General features: G+C 45.9%; 1 protein-coding gene across 1 annotated transcript; it reads left to right on the plus strand.

Moving 5' to 3' along the window:
- Positions 1–5,656: 5,656 nt before the first annotated feature.
- Positions 5,657–16,173, plus strand: LOC127047298 (uncharacterized). Its single transcript, XM_050945424.1, has 5 exons — positions 5,657–5,890; positions 6,329–6,985; positions 8,638–9,706; positions 15,937–16,005; positions 16,100–16,173. Exons 1-5 carry the CDS (start codon positions 5,657–5,659, stop codon positions 16,171–16,173), a joined length of 2,103 nt encoding a protein of 700 aa, XP_050801381.1.
- Positions 16,174–18,878: the final 2,705 nt, after the last annotated feature.

The raw sequence follows: 18,878 nt of genomic DNA on the forward strand, positions 1-18,878 counted from the left end.
GCTGTGTCCGCACTACCTCGCAGTCAGCCCATGAAAATCTAACTAAGAGCTATGCCTCTCACAGAGGTGGATTACAGAAGTCGACATCAAAGGCGACTTAGGTCGACATAAAGGACCAGGTAGTGTAGACACATACATTAACAGTCAGCTTTAGGGAGCTTTCTTTGACCTAACTCTGTAGTGTAGACCAGGCCTAAATATCAAATAGGAACTGGAAAGGAAGAGGCCAATCTGATGCTCCTTTTTCAATCTTGTCCCATAATACAACAAAAAGAGGTCACTCAAAATTCAGAGGCAACAGATTTAAAATGGACAATTAGATTTATAATGTAATTCACCCATGGAGCTTACTGCCATAATGTATTATTGAGGCAATTAAAGGTAAGGAGGAAATTCTGGCCTCTTGTCTATCGGCAGCTAAGACTTCAAGTATGGCATTCAGGTAAGAAAACTGAGTTGTTCCATTTCCCAGGCTATGGTCTCATTGTTGCAAATAAATAAAAATGGAATACTGTTGCTTTTGTAATTGTCTAAAGGCATTTCTCAGTATTCCATTTGCTTTCTTTTGGACTGTTTTACTGAGGCTCTCTCATTTTTGTTCTTTTGCTTTTAGTGTGTTTGACTCTGATGTCATCTTATATGTTTAGTTTTGTCCTCATTTTGGAAGGAATTAAAATGTAACTGCCATAACCTACTCCAGGGGTCAGCAACCGAGGAATTCCACCATGATTTTAACAATTTCCATCCCACCATCAACCTCAGCCTAGACCAAGCCACACAAGTGGTCCATTTCCTAGACACTACTGTGCTAATAAGTGATGGCCACATAAACACTACCCTGTACCGGAAACCCACTGACCGCTATTCTTACCTACATGCCTCCAGCTTCCATCGAGGACACACCACATGATCCATTGTCTACAGCCAGTCTCTAAGATACAATCGCATTTGCTCCAATCCTTCAGACAGAGATAAACACCTACAAGATCTCTATCAAGAAATCTTAAAACTACAATACCCACCTGCTAAAGTGAAAAAAACAGATTGACAGAGCCAGAAGAGTACCCAGAAGCCACCTACTACAGGACAGGCCCAACAAAGAAAATAACAGAACACCACTCGCCATCACCTTCAGCCCCCAACTAAAACCTCTCCAGTGCATCATCAAAGATCTACAACCTATCCTTAAAGATGATCCCTCACTCTCACAGATCCTGGGAGACAGGCCAGTCCTCGCTTATAGACAGCCTCCCAACCAGAAGCAAATACTCACCAGCAACCGCACACCATACAACATAAACACTAACCCAGGAACCTATCCTTGCAACAAAGCCCGATGCCAGCCCTGTCCACATATCTATTCAAGTGACACCATCATAGGACCTAACCACATCAGCCGTGCCATCAGGGGCTCATTCACCTGCACTTCCACCAACATGATATATGCATCATGTGCCAGCAATGCCCCTCTGCCATGTACATTGGCCAAATTGGACAGTCTCTACACAAAAGAATAAATGGACACAAATCTAACATCAGGAATCATAACATTCAAAAACCAGTGGGAGAACACTTCAACCTCTCTAACCACTCAGTGACAGACTTGAAGGTGGCAATTTTGCAACAAAAAAACTTCAAAAAACAGACTCCAAAGAGAGACTGCTGAACTTGAATTAATATGCAAATTAGATACAATTAACTTAGATTTAAACAGAGACTGGGAATGGTTAGGTCATTACACAAATTGAATCTATTTCCCCATGTTAAGTTCTCCTCGCACCTTCTATGGGTTATCTTGATTATCGCTTCAAAAGTTTTTTTTTCTCCTGTTGCTGATAGCTCATCTCAATTGATTGGCCTCTTACAGTTGGTATGGGTGCTTCCAGCTTTTCATGTTCTCTGTATGTATGAATATCTTCTGTCTGTGTGTTCCATTCTATGCATCTGAAGAAATGGGCTGTAGCCCACGAAAGCTTATGCTGAAATAAATTTATTAGTCTCTAAGGTGCCACAAGTACTCCTGTTCTTTTTGCGGATACAGACTAACACGGCTGCTACTCTGAAACCTTTCAGAAGTGGTGTGCCAAGTCTTCATTTACTCACTGTAATTTAAGGTTTCGCGTGCTGGTAATACATTGTAACATTTTTACAAGGTCTCTCTCTATAAGTCTATATTATATAACTAAACTGTTGTATGTAAAGTAAACAAGGTTTTAAAAATGTTTAAGAAGCTTCATTTAAAATTAAATTAAAATGCTGATCTTATCAGTTTAGTGCAGTGGTTCTTAACCTGGGGTGCACGCACCCCCTGGGGTTGCGAGATGCCCTTTCTAGGGGTGCGAGACATGTGAGAATTTTTTGCAAGGTAAATCATCAAAAACACAAATTAAGCACAGGCACATAAGTACAACTACTTTGTTTCATCAAACCTATGTATTTATTAACATTATACATGCTTTAACGATTACTGTAATATACAAACAAAGTTTTAAAGATTTCAAGATTTTAAGTTAATTGTAGTATAATTTTTTATAAGGGCTGCAGAGCGCTGGGACCAGGCCAGGAACAGAGCCCTGGGCTGCCTGCCGGTACCCCAGGCCGGCAGGAGGGCTGAGCAGGGCTTGAGGCCCGGATCCCGGCTGGCAGGGGGCCGGGTGGCTGGAACCCCAGACCAGCAGCGAGGTGAGTGGGGCCAGCGCCTGGCATCACAGGCTGGCAGCAGGCTGAGCGGGGCCGATGGCCGGGACCCCGGCTGGCAAGGGGCCGGCGGCTGGAACTCCAGACTGGCAGTGGGCTGAGCCACTCAGCCTGCTACCAGTCTGGAGTTCTGTCCACTGGCTCCTGCCAGCCGGGGGCCCGGCTGCTGGCCCCACTTAGCCTGCTGCCGGTCAGGGTTTCCATTCACCCAGGCCGGCAGCAGGCTATGTGGGTCTTGGGCCAGGACCCCGGGTGGCAAGGGGCCGGAACCCCACACCATCAGCGGGCTGAGCAGGGCTGGCAGACAGAACCCCAGATCGGTGGCAGGCTGAGCGGCTCAGGCTGCCGCTGGTCTGGGGTTCCATCCACTGGCTCCTGCCAGCTGGGGGCCCGGCCAGCGGCTGGAACTCCAGACCATCAGTCAGCTGAGCAGGGCCGGCAGACAGAACCCCAGAGCGGCGGCGGGTGAGCAGCTCAGACTGCTGCCAGTTTGGGGTTCTGTCCACCAGCTTCTGCCAACCAGGGTCCTGTCCGCTGGCCCAGCTCAGCCGCTGCCGGCCGGGGGTTCTGTTCACTCAGGTCAGCAGCAGACTGAGTGGGGCTGGCGGCCAAGGCCCCAGCTGGCAAGGGGCCAGTGACTGGAACTCCAGACCATCAGCGGGCTGAGCGGGGCCAGTGGACAGAACCCCAGACTGGCAGCAGGCTGAATGGGGCCAGCGGAATGAACCCCAGGCCATCAGCGGCTGACCGGGGCTGGCGGCCAGGACCCTGGCAGGTAGCAGCATGCCAGTAAAAATCTGCCAGCCTGCCACCTTTGGCACACATGCCACAGGTTGCCTAATCCTGCCCTACTCTGACACTGGGAGTCTGAATAGACACTATTATTATTTATTTCAAATACAGGCAAACACTGTAATAGGTCAGTATTATGGATGATGTCCATGTGGTTTGAAATCTAGATGTGATCATCTAGCGTAGGAATAGTCTAATCCTCCAGTGAATCTGCTTGCTGTTGATGTTGAGGGCTCACTGTAAATTTGTTCACAAATGTTTTGGGCTTGGTCTCCCTTAAAGCCAGAGAATAACCTCTTGGTGCTAGCAAGCATTTACTTTTGGGCCATTCACTTGTATCTGCATCAGGTCCTGGTTTATGCTTTTTTGTTTTGATTAAGTTAATTGTGACGAACACTTGTTTAACATTGTAGTCCAGCAGACCATTGAGAACAGTATTTCCTCCAAGACCAATCCCACGAGGCTGGTGGTTAAAAGCTTTGTTAAGCATGCAAGTTCTCATTTGTTAAGGATTTGATGGCATTTGAGTGTAACTTTAGAGGCAATCACTAATGCAGGGCAGTCTTTGGACTTATCTACACTGAGGATTTTCTAAAATTCCCCCATCATTTCTCTAGCACCAATGGAACTCTAGCAGCAGTTAGAGCACTGGTGTAGACAGAGCCCTGGTGTTTTTACCTGTCCTGATATAAGCCACACCTCTTCTGCCCAGTCCTATGGACAAGAAAAATACCTCAACCATTAGTTTTATTATGATGTAAGCAGAGTCAGGATAAGCTCTACCCTGACATCTGGTGGAAAGAATGTGAGAGAGTGTATTTGCATAGGCACGCCCACCCTATCCCAGACTGCCAAGCTGTGGGACTGCTTGGTGACAATTTGCTCACCCTCAGTTGGGTGGTACTGGCTAGACATGGGACATGGGTTCCAAAACCCAGAGAACAGAGAGAGGCTGGGGACAGGTATTTGTGGCTGGTGGTGCAGTCTCCTTGTGGAGCCAGAAGCACCAGTTGCACCCCCTCCTCTCTCCACTGTGGAATGTCAGAGTTGTTTTTTTATTCCCTTAAGAATTTAATTACAGGTTACTGAGCTGAAATCACTTTGGGCTAATGGTGCACTAGCACTGGGGCTCCCCTACTATGAGCTGGAATCACTAAGAGCTGAAAATCACTAAAGAGCTAAAATCACTGAGCTGAGAGCACTGAGTACTGTGCTAACTAGTGGGGAGCCCAAAGCTGTACTGTGGAACAGAGCTGCTGGCGGAGTGGAGCAGTTTGTGGGGACGGCTGGAGCGGATCACGGGACAGCTGGTGGCAGCGGAGCGACTGGCAGAGCGGAGTAGCTGTGAGCGGCCTGCAGAGCTGAGCAGTTTGCAGGGACAACTGGAGCAGCTCACAGGACAGCTGGTGGAGCAGAGCAGCTGGCGGAGCGGAGCAGTTTCTGAGAACGGCTGGAGCAGCAGAGTGGAGCGGCTGGTAAAGCGGAGCAGTTCGTGGAGAAGGCGGGAGCAGAATCCATGGAGAGGCAGGGCAGTTGGCCCCGGATCACGTAAGGTGCCCCTTTCTACCAGGCTGGGGGGGAGACCTGCAGATAGACTCTCGAACTTTGGGCTGCACTGACCCAGGACAGAGACTTTTGGGACTGTGGGTGATTTGGGGGTTGCTGGACTCAAGAGCCCAGGAAAGAGGACACAGCCCAATTTCCTGGGGTGGGTCTTTGCTCACGGTTTGGTCTATGAACTCTAGTAGAGGTGTTTTTCCCAATTTAGTGTTTGTTGTTTATCTCATGTATTAAATCTTTTCTGCTACACCGAGACTCTGTGCTTGCGAGAGGGGAAGCATTGCCTCTTTGAGGCGCCTAGGGGTGTGTGTAAGATTTTCCCAGGTCACTGGGTGGGGGCTCGAGCTGGTTTGGCATTGGGTTATTGAAACGGAACCTCTGGATACTGAACCCGGCCCTTGTTGCTGCCAACTTAGAGGGGCAGAAGGGTTACATTTTGGGGGCTCGTCCGGGATATCCTAGGTCAGTACCCCTCGCAAGCACATTTTGAGTGATCCATTGAATTGGGAAAACCCCTAATTACCTTGTTGTTTTGATCTGTTGTATTGGGAAAAAGATTAGAGTTTGTATAATGGCTGTACACTTGTTAGAGGATTGGTGCAAGGGGATGAATATTGACCCCAGGAACGGTCTTCTGGTAACGAGGGTGCTGGAGGCAGTCGATGAGGGCTCAATAGAACCTATCTTAAGGTCATCCACTGAGTACTTGTGTAAGTGCAAAATGCGTGGGCGCATTTTTGTGAGGGAAGAGGGCGCTTTTGCTGTATTGTGTGAGCTGCCCTCGGCTGTGGACCCTCTACAGGTTCCAGGCACGATAGCAGTGGATGATGGTGAGTGGAAGGTAATAACCACTGGGAGCCAGCCCTCACCAGCCCCTACTGCTGATGTAGAGTTTTTAAAGAAAATGTCAGACTTTTTGGGGAAAGAGGGAAAAACTTTGGCTGATATGCCAGGTCTGTTGGGCCTTAAGCCGAGAGCCCCACAACAGGAGACTGCTCCTTCACCTGATGAGTGGGTGAAGGCTTTGGGGCAAGCATTAGGGAAGGTCATGCCACCCCACCCCGAGTCAAGCCCCTATCGTAAACTGAGGTTGTTTTCTGGGGGTCCCACCCCAATACCTGGGGAGGAAGCATTTGAACCCTGGCTGGAGCACACCACAGAGATGCTGCAGGAGTGGGCGGTGCCTGAGGCTGAAAAGAGAAGGCGACTAGTAGAGTGTCTCAGGGGGCCAGCTCTAGATGTGATTCGCACCCTGAAACTCGGTAACCCTGGGGTCAAGGTGAGGGACTGCCTAGAGGCCCTGGACCATGCTTTTGGGAGAACTGAGGGTTCAGAGGATGTTTATTGCAAATTCCTCAATGCCAGGCAACAAAAGGGAGAGAAGGTTTCTGCCTATGTCCAAAGATTGGAGAAATTATTACAGAGAGCCATCATGAGGGGAGCAGTAGCCGTTGAGCAAATGGACCGGACTAGATTGGCTCAGATTGTGAGAGGAATTCAATATCAGAACCCAATCCTTCTCCACCTTCGATTAAGGGAACGGCAAGATAATCCACCAAGTTACTCTCGCCTGATAAAAGAGGTCCGAGAAGAAGAAGAGAGGCAGGCAGCTGGCGAGGTTTGGGAGGTGCAGCAACACCAAGCATCTGGCACAACATCCACACGGACACCCAAGGCACTAATGGTGAATCCTCAAGAGGAACTTACTCAGCGAGTGCAGGCCTTAACACAGAAAGTGACTGAACTAGAGAGTACTCTCGATTCAGCAAAGACTTCAAGGTGCAAGGAACCCTCTGCTACCATGGTCCAGAGGACTACGTTTAGAACATCTGCACCCCCTCGACAGCAAGGGAAAGGACAATCCTTCTTCTGCTACCGGTGTGGCCAGAGTGGGCACATTGCTGCAAGGTGTCAGAATGCAGAGAATCCCATGCTGGTATATCAAAAGCTGAGGACCACCTGGGGAAAGCTGGGAAACGGCCCCAGGGCCTGGGAAGGGAGCCGCCTAGGCCTGCAGGATGCGGAGGCTCCCCTGGAAGGAACCATGCGGCCCGAATCCCCCCAGGATTGATAGGACCCCGAGCGGAAGTCACTATAAAGGTTGAAGGGACAGAATGTAGAGCAGTGCTTGACACTGGATCCCAGGTGACTATCATATTCCAGTCTTTCTACCAGCAGATGCTTGGGCATCTGCCTATACAGCCCCTGACAGGGCTTGGCCTATGTGGCCTCAGCATGGATGAATACCCTTATCAGGGCTATGTCATAGTACACCTGGAATTCCCAGAAGAGATTGCTGGGGTAAGACAGGAGGTGGACACTGCTGCTTTAATATGCCCTGACCCCAAAGGAGCCTCTGATGTGTCTGTGCTAATAGGGACCAACTCCAGCCTCTTTAGGATACTGGCCAATTACTGCAGACAGCAAGCAGGAGACCAATATCTGAACACCTTGGTGATACACACACACTGTGCCGCGGCTTACAGAAAAATTGAGGACACAAGAAAAGTGATGCCTGATTTGCCAGTAGGAGCACTGAGGTATGCGGGCGCGGTCCCTTTAGTGGTGCCTGCCATGTCAGAAAAGGAGGTGATTGTCAGGAGTACCTGCCTAAAAGGCAGTAAGGGAACATTAGCTGTGGTAGAGCAGCCAACCCAGGGAGGGCTCCCAGAAGGAGTGCTGGTTCTCAGTGGAGTCATAACCCTACCTGCTGAAGCCCAGGAGGAGGTGACGATACTGGTTGCTAATGAAACACGCCGTGATGTGTTTGTAAAACCAGGGCAGAAGATTGCAGACATCTTTGAGCCTGAAAGCGTTGTGAGACCCCAGTGTGAAGCTGAAGTTCCAATGATAGATCCTGCGAAGTTTGACTTCGGGGACTCACCGCTGTCTGAGGAGTGGAAGGATCGCCTGAGGAAGAAGCTTTGCGAGAGATCCAAGGTGTTCTCACTACATGAGTGGGACGTGGGATGTGCAAAGGGAGTGGAACACCATATCAGGCTACAAGATCCCCGACCCTTCAGGGAGAGGTCTAGGAGGATTGCCCTCTCTGAGATGGAAGACGTGCGCCATCATCTTCAAGAGCTGATCGCGAATGGTATCATCACAGAGTCACGAAGCCCCTATGCCTCACCCATTGTGGTCGTTCGTAAGAAGAGTGGAAAAATCCGGATGTGTATTGACTACCGCACCCTAAACAGGCGCACTACAGTTGATCAATACACCATGCCTCGAGTACAAGATGCCTTGGACTGTTTGCTGGGTAGTCAGTGGTTCTCTGTGTTGGATCTTCGGAGTGGATACTACCAGATCCCTCTGGGAGAAGAGGATAAGGAGAAGACAGCCTTCATCTGCCCGTTAGGGTTCTACCAGTTCGAACGCATGCCACAAGGGATTTCGGGAGCCCCTGCCACATTTCAACGACTCATGGAAAAAGTCGTGGGAGACATGAATTTACTGCAGGTGTTAGTTTACTTGGATGACCTGATTGTGTTTGGAAGAACCCTGGAGGAACATGAAGAAAGACTTCTTAAAGTGCTCGATAGGTTGGAGGCATACGGTTTGAAGCTTTCAATCGATAAATGCCAGTTTTGCCAAACCTCAGTGAAGTATGTAGGTCACATCGTGTCCCAAGAGGGTGTGAGTACTGACCCCGATAAAATAGAAGCACTCACTACCTGGCCACGTCCCAGTAACTACAGAGAACTCAAGACGTTTCTTGGATTTAGTGGCTACTACCGCAGATTTGTGAAGAACTATGCTACGATTGTAAAACCTCTGAATGATCTTACCAGGGGATACCAGTCCAACAAGAACAAATCTAAGACCCAGAATAAGCGAAGGCCTCCAAAGACTCCTTTGCAGAGACACTATGGCCCCTTCGAACCATTTGGGCAGCGGTGGGATGAAAGATGTGAGAGAGCTTTTCGGGAAATCATTACTCGCTTAACTCATGCTCCCATCCTAGTCTTTGCTGACCCAAGCAAACCGTTTATCCTGCATACTGATGCCAGTTTGGAGGGTCTGGGAGCAGTACTGTATCAGGAAGTGGAAGGCAAACGCAAACCGGTAGCCTTTGCCAGCCGAGGACTGTCTGACAGTGAAACTCGCTACCCCATCCACAAGCTGGAGTTCTTGGCCTTGAAATGGGCCATCACTGAGAAATTTCGAGACTACTTGTACGGTGCTCAGTTCCAGGTGTGGACAGACAACAACCCACTGACCTATGTGTTAACAAGTGCTAAATTGGATGCTACAGGCCAGAGATGGGTGGCTGCCTTGGCTAGCTATGAGTTCAGCATTCAATACCGATCAGGGAGGAGCAATGTAGATGCAGATGCCTTGTCCAGACGTCCGCAGGCACCTGACGTTGCTGTGATACCCACGGATGGCGTGAGAGCTATCTGCAGTGTGAGTCGCCGAGAGCCAGAGGCCCCTGAGAGCCTTCATGGATGTGTTGCTGAAGCTTTGGGCCTGCCCCCTGAATGCGTGCCTTCTGCTTCAGTGAACTATATTGCTTTGGACCAATCTCCCTTGCCCATGCTCAATGCAGCTGACTGGCAGGAAGCCCAGCTGCAAGATATTGACATTTGTGATACACTACTTGCCAAAAGAGAGGGGCGAGGCCCAGCTGAGGTTGTCCCACCTACCCCAGAGAGTAAACTACTAATGAGAGAATGGACCAAACTGAAACTGATTCAGGGAGTGCTACACCGCGTGACCACAGACCCTCTACAAAAGCAACGGAATCAACTAGTGCTGCCAAAAGAGTACAGAGCCCTGGCCATGAGGGCCCTGCATGATGATTTTGGACATTTAGGGATGGAGAGGACCCTGGAACTTATCCGTAGTAGGTTCTATTGGCCTCGGATGGCCGAAGATGTTCGCAGAAAATGTGATACCTGTGCTCGATGTGTTCAAAGGAAAACTCTGCCCACAAGAGCCGCATATCTGAAGAACATCACCAGCAACAAACCTCTGGAGCTGGTTTGCATTGATTTCTTGTCCTTAGAAGTAGACAAGAGGAATATTGGGAACATTCTAGTAGTGACCGACCATTATACGCGATATGCGCAGGCATACCCCACACGTGATCAGAAGGCCACTACTGTCGCTCGAGTACTGTGGGAAAAATATTTCTCAGTTTATGGATTCCCAGCCCGGATACACTCGGATCAGGGACGAGACTTTGAGAGTCACCTTCTGAAGGAGGTGCTGAGGATAGCAGGAATTAAAAAGTCAAGGACAACGCCTTATCACCCACAGGGTGATCCGCAGCCAGAGAGGTTCAACCGAACCCTGTTAGATATGTTAGGGACTTTGCGGCCAGAGCAGAAGGCAACCTGGAGCCAACATGTCGCATTTCTAGTGCATGCCTACAACGCCACAAAGAACGACGCTACGGGAGTCACCCCATATCTCTTAATGTTTGGGCGAGAACCAAGATTACCCATAGACCTGTGCTTTGGTGTATCCGAGGATGGAGATAGCTATGACACTCACCAGCAATATCTATCCCGACTACGAGAAAAGCTGCGGGATGCTTATCACTTAGCTACATCTGCAGCTCAGAAGAATGCAGGCCGCAACAAACATCGATATGATGCTAGGGTACGTGTGCAAGAGCTCCAGCCAGGGGACAGAGTCCTACTGCGAAATTTGGGTATTGCTGGCAAACACAAGATAGCTGACAGGTGGAAGGCAATACCTTACCTAGTGATGGAAAGCTAGGAGACCTGCCGGTTTATAAGATCAAACCTGAAGAGGGTACAGGGCAGACCAAGACCGTGCACAGAAACCTTTTGCTCCCTGTGGGGGAATTGGTAGGCAGCCCTTATGAGATTGGCCACAACCGGGCAACTGGGCAGAACAAAGGTGCTGTGCCAAAGCCGCCTTCCAACGTGGACAGCCGGCTCCCTGCAGCTAACCTACCCCTACTCAGCACATCTGAGAGTGAGTCTGAGGAGGAAGACACAACCATGGTGTATCCTGGGATGAAGACAAGATTTCAGTCTCGATCCGCTGAATCAGAAGAGAGCACATCCCCTTCCGCCCTAAACCCTATGGCAGAAGTATTTAGGCCCATTCCTGACATCCCTGAGCCACTGGTGGGACCCCCGTGTAATGACTTACACAGACTATTGGACAGTGGTGACATACAGATGGAGGATGTCCAGAGCACCTGCGACTCTCCACTGTTAGAACTAGAAATGCAGGGGCCTATGCCAGTACCCAAAGGGAACTCACAGGAAACCTCCCCATCCATCACTCAAGAGGATGTCCCCTCTACCATAGCAACAGAGATTCTCAATAGGCGAGACAGGGTAATAAGACCAGTGAAACGGTTAACTTACGATGCACCTGGGGTGATTAGTGAGGAGCCTATACATTTAGCACACAGGTTTGTGAAAGCTAAAGTGGGCTATCTAATGCCTTTTGGAGGGGACCAATAAGTTGGTATAGTAGGGAATGTGATTTGTCGGGACGACAAATTCTTGGCTGGGGGGAGGATGTAAGCAGAGTCAGGATAAGCTCTACCCTGACATCTGGTGGAAAGAATGTGAGAGAGTGTATTTGCATAGGCACGCCCACCCTATCCCAGACTGCCAAGCTGTGGGACTGCTTGGTGACAATTTGCTCACCCTCAGTTGGGTGGTACTGGCTAGACATGGGACATGGGTTCCAAAACCCAGAGAACAGAGAGAGGCTGGGGACAGGTATTTGTGGCTGGTGGTGCAGTCTCCTTGTGGAGCCAGAAGCACCAGTTGCACCCCCTCCTCTCTCCACTGTGGAATGTCAGAGTTGTTTTTTTATTCCCTTAAGAATTTAATTACAGGTTACTGAGCTGAAATCACTTTGGGCTAATGGTGCACTAGCACTGGGGCTCCCCTACTATGAGCTGGAATCACTAAGAGCTGAAAATCACTAAAGAGCTAAAATCACTGAGCTGAGAGCACTGAGTACTGTGCTAACTAGTGGGGAGCCCAAAGCTATACTGTGGAACAGAGCTGCTGGCGGAGTGGAGCAGTTTGTGGGGACGGCTGGAGCGGATCACGGGACAGCTGGTGGCAGCGGAGCGACTGGCAGAGCGGAGTAGCTGTGAGCGGCCTGCAGAGCTGAGCAGTTTGCAGGGACAACTGGAGCAGCTCACAGGACAGCTGGTGGAGCAGAGCAGCTGGCGGAGCGGAGCAGTTTCTGAGAACGGCTGGAGCAGCAGAGTGGAGCGGCTGGTAAAGCGGAGCAGTTCGTGGAGAAGGCGGGAGCAGAAATCCATGGAGAGGCAGGGCAGTTGGCCCCGGATCACGTAAGGTGCCCCTTTCTACCAGGCTGGGGGGGAGACCTGCAGATAGACTCTCGAACTTTGGGCTGCACTGACCCAGGACAGAGACTTTTGGGACTGTGGGTGATTTGGGGGTTGCTGGACTCAAGAGCCCAGGAAAGAGGACACAGCCCAATTTCCTGGGGTGGGTCTTTGCTCACGGTTTGGTCTATGAACTCTAGTAGAGGTGTTTTTCCCAATTTAGTGTTTGTTGTTTATCTCATGTATTAAATCTTTTCTGCTACACCGAGACTCTGTGCTTGCGAGAGGGGAAGCATTGCCTCTTTGAGGCGCCTAGGGGTGTGTGTAAGATTTTCCCAGGTCACTGGGTGGGGGCTCGAGCTGGTTTGGCATTGGGTTATTGAAACGGAACCTCTGGATACTGAACCCGGCCCTTGTTGCTGCCAACTTAGAGGGGCAGAAGGGTTACATTATATGAAACTTAAACTGCAAGCTCAAAAAGCATAACCATTGGATTATACAGTGAGTGTTCATGAAGCATGTGAGTTTTCTAGTCTGTATACAAATTTTCTGTTGAGAACAAACAGTGTCAATCTTGGGTGGCTAGGGATTGAAAGTTGTTCAAAATTAGACTAGCAGTTTTGGCTGGGAATCAAAAATACAAACAATATCTGAGTAACCAAATGTGTTAAAGCAACTAGCAGTCAGATAAATGAAGGAGGCAACATAGTATAGAAGGGCTGCTTGTACCAAAGCCAGACTATTGCTGCAAGCAGACTCTCAATACACTTCTATACATCAACTAAACTAGATTTTGTTTGCAATTTCAGAAATTAAATGGCCAGTTAAATGAGATATATTAAGCTGTTCAGATCGGAGGAAAGGGTACATTGCAATTTACATTATGAAATCTAATATAAAATCCTTTCTAATGAAAAGTAAAGAAAATAGGCCAATCATTCAATGAGGCAGCTTGTAGACGTGGGATCAACAAATATAATGGGTGAAATCCTGGCCCTATTGATGTCAGTGACAAAACTCCCATTAACCTCATCCTAGAAATCTGGGCTCAGCATCTGACAATGGCACCTTTCTGGATCCAGGGACATGTCTTGCAGCTGATTGACTTCTCCTTGTGAGAAAGGGACACTGGATAAAATGTACTGTTGTACTTTTCACAACAATGGAGCAGTCCAGAAGGCACCAGTAGAAACAGGGTTGGTTGGTTTGTTTTTTATGTCCCTTGTGGACAAAAGAAAGAGTTTATGCAGGTTACCAATTGCAGAGTTACCCCCTAGTTAAAACTCAGCGGACTTGAGCTAGCTCAGCAAAAATGAGACTGTAGCTGTCAGCCTCGCTTCCAGGTTAGCTAGTTAATACAGCAGCCCTACTCGAAAGAGGAGCGCATGCAAACTCCACATGAAAAAGAGGATAAAATAAGATGAATTGAAGAATAAAAACAAAAAGAACAAAATCAACTTTCTGAATGTGTGTAAGTGGAGAACTGTTAGGTGGATGTAGGGAAGAATAATCACAAATGGGAGTCTTACTAGGTATTCCTTACTTGGGCAAAATTCCTGTTGACTTCAGTGAAGTTTTGCCAGAGTGAATAAGGAGTGTTGAATAGGGACCTCATAGAGAAAGTACTGTAATTTAGTGGCTATTGCCTACAAAAAAATGCTGTTTCCTTTAATAGGATGTATCGATAAGTGCCATCCATTTCTATGAATATTATTGTCCATGAACAATAAAGGTTAGAACAATTAGCTATGTTCATCATGGAAAGGATATTCCAGTTCCTTTCTCCCACTCTTTCCATCTTGTCTATTTAAATGGTAAGTATACTGTGGCACAGCTAATATCTTATCAATGCCTAACATGGGGGGAGGGGAGGCTATAATTGTTGGCTTGTAGGCCAAGATTTTCAAAAACAGGACCCTAATATTAAGCCCTGTTGCTACTGACTGAATAGAGTTACACTGGAAATAAATGTATCCCATAGTGTTTTTTAGTGTTATGCCCCCACTCTACTGCTTTGCCTCAGTGAACATATAGGAGTGAAAAATAACTCTTACTGTTTATTCAAAGGAAACCTCCAGCGAAACTGAATTAAAGACATGTCATAATATGTCTCATCCTTTCATTTTGATGCAGTCCTAATCTACCTGTCAGCAGATTCAATGACAGCTTATTACTCTGATGAGATGATTTATTTTTCAGTGTAACTACAAAAAGTACAGGAGTACTTGTGGCACCTTAGAGACTAACAAATTTATTTCAGCATGAGTTTTTGTGAGCTACAGCTCACTTCTTCGGATTTCAGCATGAACTTTCGTGAGCTACAGACTAACAGGGCTGCTACTCTGAAAAGTGTAACTACAATCAATAAAATGTTGATACATTGGTGCTATACTTTATTACCAGTGTTTTAAAGGTAAATATAAGATGAATCAGTTTTTCCCCTTTGTTTTTAAATACAGCAGACCAATTGTTGCAAAATAAAGCTACTAAATTCCAGATTTGTCTCTCCCCCACCTTCTTCAAATAAGAAATAGAAGTTCTACATATAATTTAATTGACTATTGCAGCTGATATTATATAAAGCGAATGATCTCATCTTTACTGATTGATTAATAACTGCAAAGCTGAGATTATACCAATATCTTTCAATTGAATTTTGAATAGTCTTGCTTTATTATTGTCTGTTACATCCATATGAGTATGTCTATTAAATTATTATTAGTTTTCCAAATATAAGACTGGAAACAGTTTTAAAATCTTTTGCAAGTTGGAGGGATGACTGAGTAGAAACAAAACACAGCAATCATGCTTTTCAACCTGCTAAGGCCTAAATGTAGGACAAAATACATGACCAGGATCTAAAACAAGAGATGCAAAATAAAATTAATTCTGGACTTAACGTGATGTGGAATCACACATTAGTGCAATAAATTCTTTCTATAATTTGTTTCCCGATTTGTTACTTCTGATGTAAATAACTTCCAACAGTACAAGTGAGGGGACACCAGATTTGTGTGGAACATAGGTAAGGGGGTCTAGAATGAGTGGCAACCCTCAATATGAAGCTCAGTTTACAAATATTGAAGAAAGTGGCAAAGAGGACTAATCTACAAACACCAAACCAAACAAAGTAACATAAGCAAAAAAAAAAAAAAGAATAACAAATACAAACTACCCCAGCCTGGGACTAATGCAGCTGGAATGAACCTGGCTTACTGATGAACAGATTAGGTATGTCCACATAGTTCTTTAATTTCTATGGAAAGTTAATAGGCAAAGGCAGTGCAGCAGGTGTGACGGAGAACTAGTGGCAATATGGTTAAATTAAGATTTAGTTTTGCATTGTTTTAAATAACACAATATTATTAATCAGAAATGAAATGGAATGGTCGTTGTAGACTATTTTTTTGAATGGTTGATTCCAATGTCTGGGCTCCACCACAATACACATAGCATAGTCCTGTAACCTATCCTAATCAATAAGTCAGGGAAAAACAGATTTAGAAAACATTTTTTCCCTTTTAAAAATCAATACTTATACAACCAAACTCAGCAAATGGAGGATTTTTGCTCCCTGGATGTCACAGTGTATGAAGATGAGGACTCTTCAGCCGACACCCAAGACACTAATATTGACCTGTTTGACATGCCTGCCAGTAAGCATCTGGCACACAGGAAAGGAGGAATATTATTTATCACAGAAGCCTGGATTATGTGAACATGGATTGGGCTCAATGCGACTTTTTTCAGATGTTCAAGTTAGACTCTGTAGGCAGCAGAATGGAAAAAGAATGAAACTCTTGAAACATGCGGTTATTGCTTAACATAAAAATGGAAAGAGAGTAACCAGTGAGTGGAAAATAATCAGCATTTGGTTAAGGATTGTTTGTCACTGGGAAGGAATTCTTAGTAGGAAAATGTCCAATTTTTAATGAAGCGGGATTACAGAAATATTTGGAGGAAAGTAAAGGAAAGGTGGTTGAACACTATTAAGAACTATCTTGGTAATAAAACAGAGTATATTTGCTGTGTCTCCCAGATGGTGGCCAGATTACACTTATCCAATTAGGTTTTGTCTACACTGCAACTTTTACTAAGTTTGTATCCAGTTAGCAGCATGGCTGGCTCCAAATACAGTTTGTTCTCACACACAACATGATTAATGCTCTATTAGTAACCATGGCAGTTAAATATGTACTGTCCTTGCCAGGAGCACAGGCTGGTACATGATTGTTTTATGACACCATTTGGCACACTCTTTAGCAGTGTGGATGGGCCCCTAACTGTGCGTCTGTGACTCTTTTGTGATACGCTAACCCTTGCTGAAGCACTATGGGATAGCTGTCCAAAAATTCTTAGAGTGATCCAAAACAAACAAGCAAACAAACAAAACATGTAAGTCATGGGTGAGGGGGATGCATAAACACAGTTGACTCATGAATGGTTGTGTTGTGAAGGAAGCTGTTGGTGTGGACAAAACTCCAACTATATTTGTTGTAACAGGGTGCAAAGAAAGTGCCACAAATTGGTTAAAAATACAGTGATAACTGTAATGTGGACAGGTCTTTACTGGAGTCACCAAGGTCTGGTCTGAAAAAAACACTCCCCTAACTACCATAGCTATGTTGATATAACGCCTGGTGTAGATTGAGCTATTTTGATGGATGAATGCCTCTTTTACATAGCTAACTCCATTCGGTGTTCCTACACTGACATTAAAAACATTCTGTCAGTACGCTGTGGGGCTATGCCAACATAGCTATGCTGGTATAGTCTCCGTAGTGGAGACATACCACAAATTTGCATCCTGTGCAAACCACAGCCAAGATTTGGCTTGGAACTCCTGTGGTCTGGAAGTAGGCCAAATGGAAAATTTAGGCAGTAGGAGCTGTGCAACTGTCTCAGCTGGACATTATGTATATTTTGCACATAGAAATTATAGATCATGGTATGAAGGTCCCCGGTCTTGGCTTATGGACTTGACTGCACAGGATGATGACATTTCAGAAAGTTTTCTATGCAAATCTACCAAGCCCCAACATCTCCATTTAACCATTTAATCTCCAGCATGAACTGGTGTTCATACAGTTATTCTATTGCTATATTTTTCTTCAATATTACTTTGTTGCCTCCTTCAGACAGCTCTTCAGGGATGAAATTCTAAAATCCCATTTTAAAATCTAAGAAATAAGATGATCTTATGGTTAGACTACTGGACTGGTACTCAGTTGTTCTGGATTAAACACATTTTTAATATTTTTATTGCAGATACAAATAAAGTGTAAATAGAACACAGAAAAATGATCAATAGCAAGAGAGAAAAACAAAAAAAGACAAGAAAAATCAGTGGAAAACACTGTTAGGATAGACTATTGTGTTTCATTAACAGTTGCTTTTCAGAGTGATTTAGGATATATGGAGAACTTTAAACCTGTATTACTACTGTGTATAAAATTCGGAATGATTCATGTGCATTCAAAAAGACCATTTTTTAAATGTTTAGATATAGTCTTTTGTATGCTCCCTTACCTAGACTACTTTATAACCTTCTGTTCTAGGTGGTATAGATAAAGAAACTTTCCACTGTAGAAAAGACTCCCACCATTCAGATGTATGATAATGTTCAAGTGCAGTTTATTGAAAATTCTTTTGTATTGTGACATTGTACATTTTTGTTCATTAAGTTAACTATATATGATCCATAAAGTTGGGTATATGTGACCTGGTACAAGAAGGATTACCGTTTTTTTTAATGCGAAAAGCTAGAAACTAATGGACAGTTTCCATTAAAGGCTGTCATCACCCTTGCCAACTGACGAGGAAGATCTAACCCCCTATATCAGTCACATTTCCTGTTCTACTCCATACTTGTAGTTTTCAGCTCAATGGAGTGAAAGCTCAGCCTTTTCTCCTTGTTCAGATAGGGCCAAATCTACACGGACGGGAGTGCCCCATGCACAGTACTAAGCAGCTCACATCCCTTTGAATCCATGGGAACTAAGGATGCACAGAAGGCAGTCAGCCGCTTGTAAAATCAGGCTGCTATTGCCATTGCTGATTAAGGGCCCAATCCTGTGAGGCAGCAGTTAAAGGCGCTCAGAACCTGGACCTAATTTAAGAATCCAGGGCATTTGGGAATTCTGTCAGATTCTGATCATCTGTTGAAAGGCACTGAGTGCTCTCAGTTCCCATTGACTTTAATGGGAGTTGAGGGTGTGCAGTACCTCTCAGAATCAAGGTCTTGAAAAACAAGGAGGGAAACAGGACTGAAAAATGCAGGAAGACAATTAAGTCCTTTTACACTATGTTTCATGGGAGATCCAGTATTCTGCAACAAACACTACTTGTCAAATTTTTCTCTCACAGAAGGGAACAGGAGACCCCCACTGCTGTGGCAGAAAGTAAATAGCATTTCACATACTCTAAGATGCATGCGGAGCTATTTCCTTGATTGTCAGGTGCCCTGTTAAATATTTTTTTATGAAAACATTTTCACAGAGAGAAGACAGGTTGTATATCAGGAAACCAC

This window comes from Gopherus flavomarginatus, chromosome 3 (assembly GCF_025201925.1).
Source record: "Gopherus flavomarginatus isolate rGopFla2 chromosome 3, rGopFla2.mat.asm, whole genome shotgun sequence".
In the NCBI taxonomy this organism is placed as follows: domain Eukaryota; kingdom Metazoa; phylum Chordata; order Testudines; family Testudinidae; genus Gopherus; species Gopherus flavomarginatus.

Excerpts from the sequence above, each read along its gene's own strand:
- LOC127047298 (XM_050945424.1), top strand. The coding sequence starts at position 5,657 with ATGAATATTGACCCCAGGAACGGTCTTCTGGTAACGAGGGTGCTGGAG. Across the intron at positions 6,986-8,637 it reads ATGCAGAGAATCCCATGCTG|TTTTGCCAAACCTCAGTGAA; the intron begins GTATATCAAAAG and ends GATAAATGCCAG. Across the intron at positions 9,707-15,936 it reads TGTCCCACCTACCCCAGAGA|TGTATGAAGATGAGGACTCT; the intron begins GTAAACTACTAA and ends TGGATGTCACAG.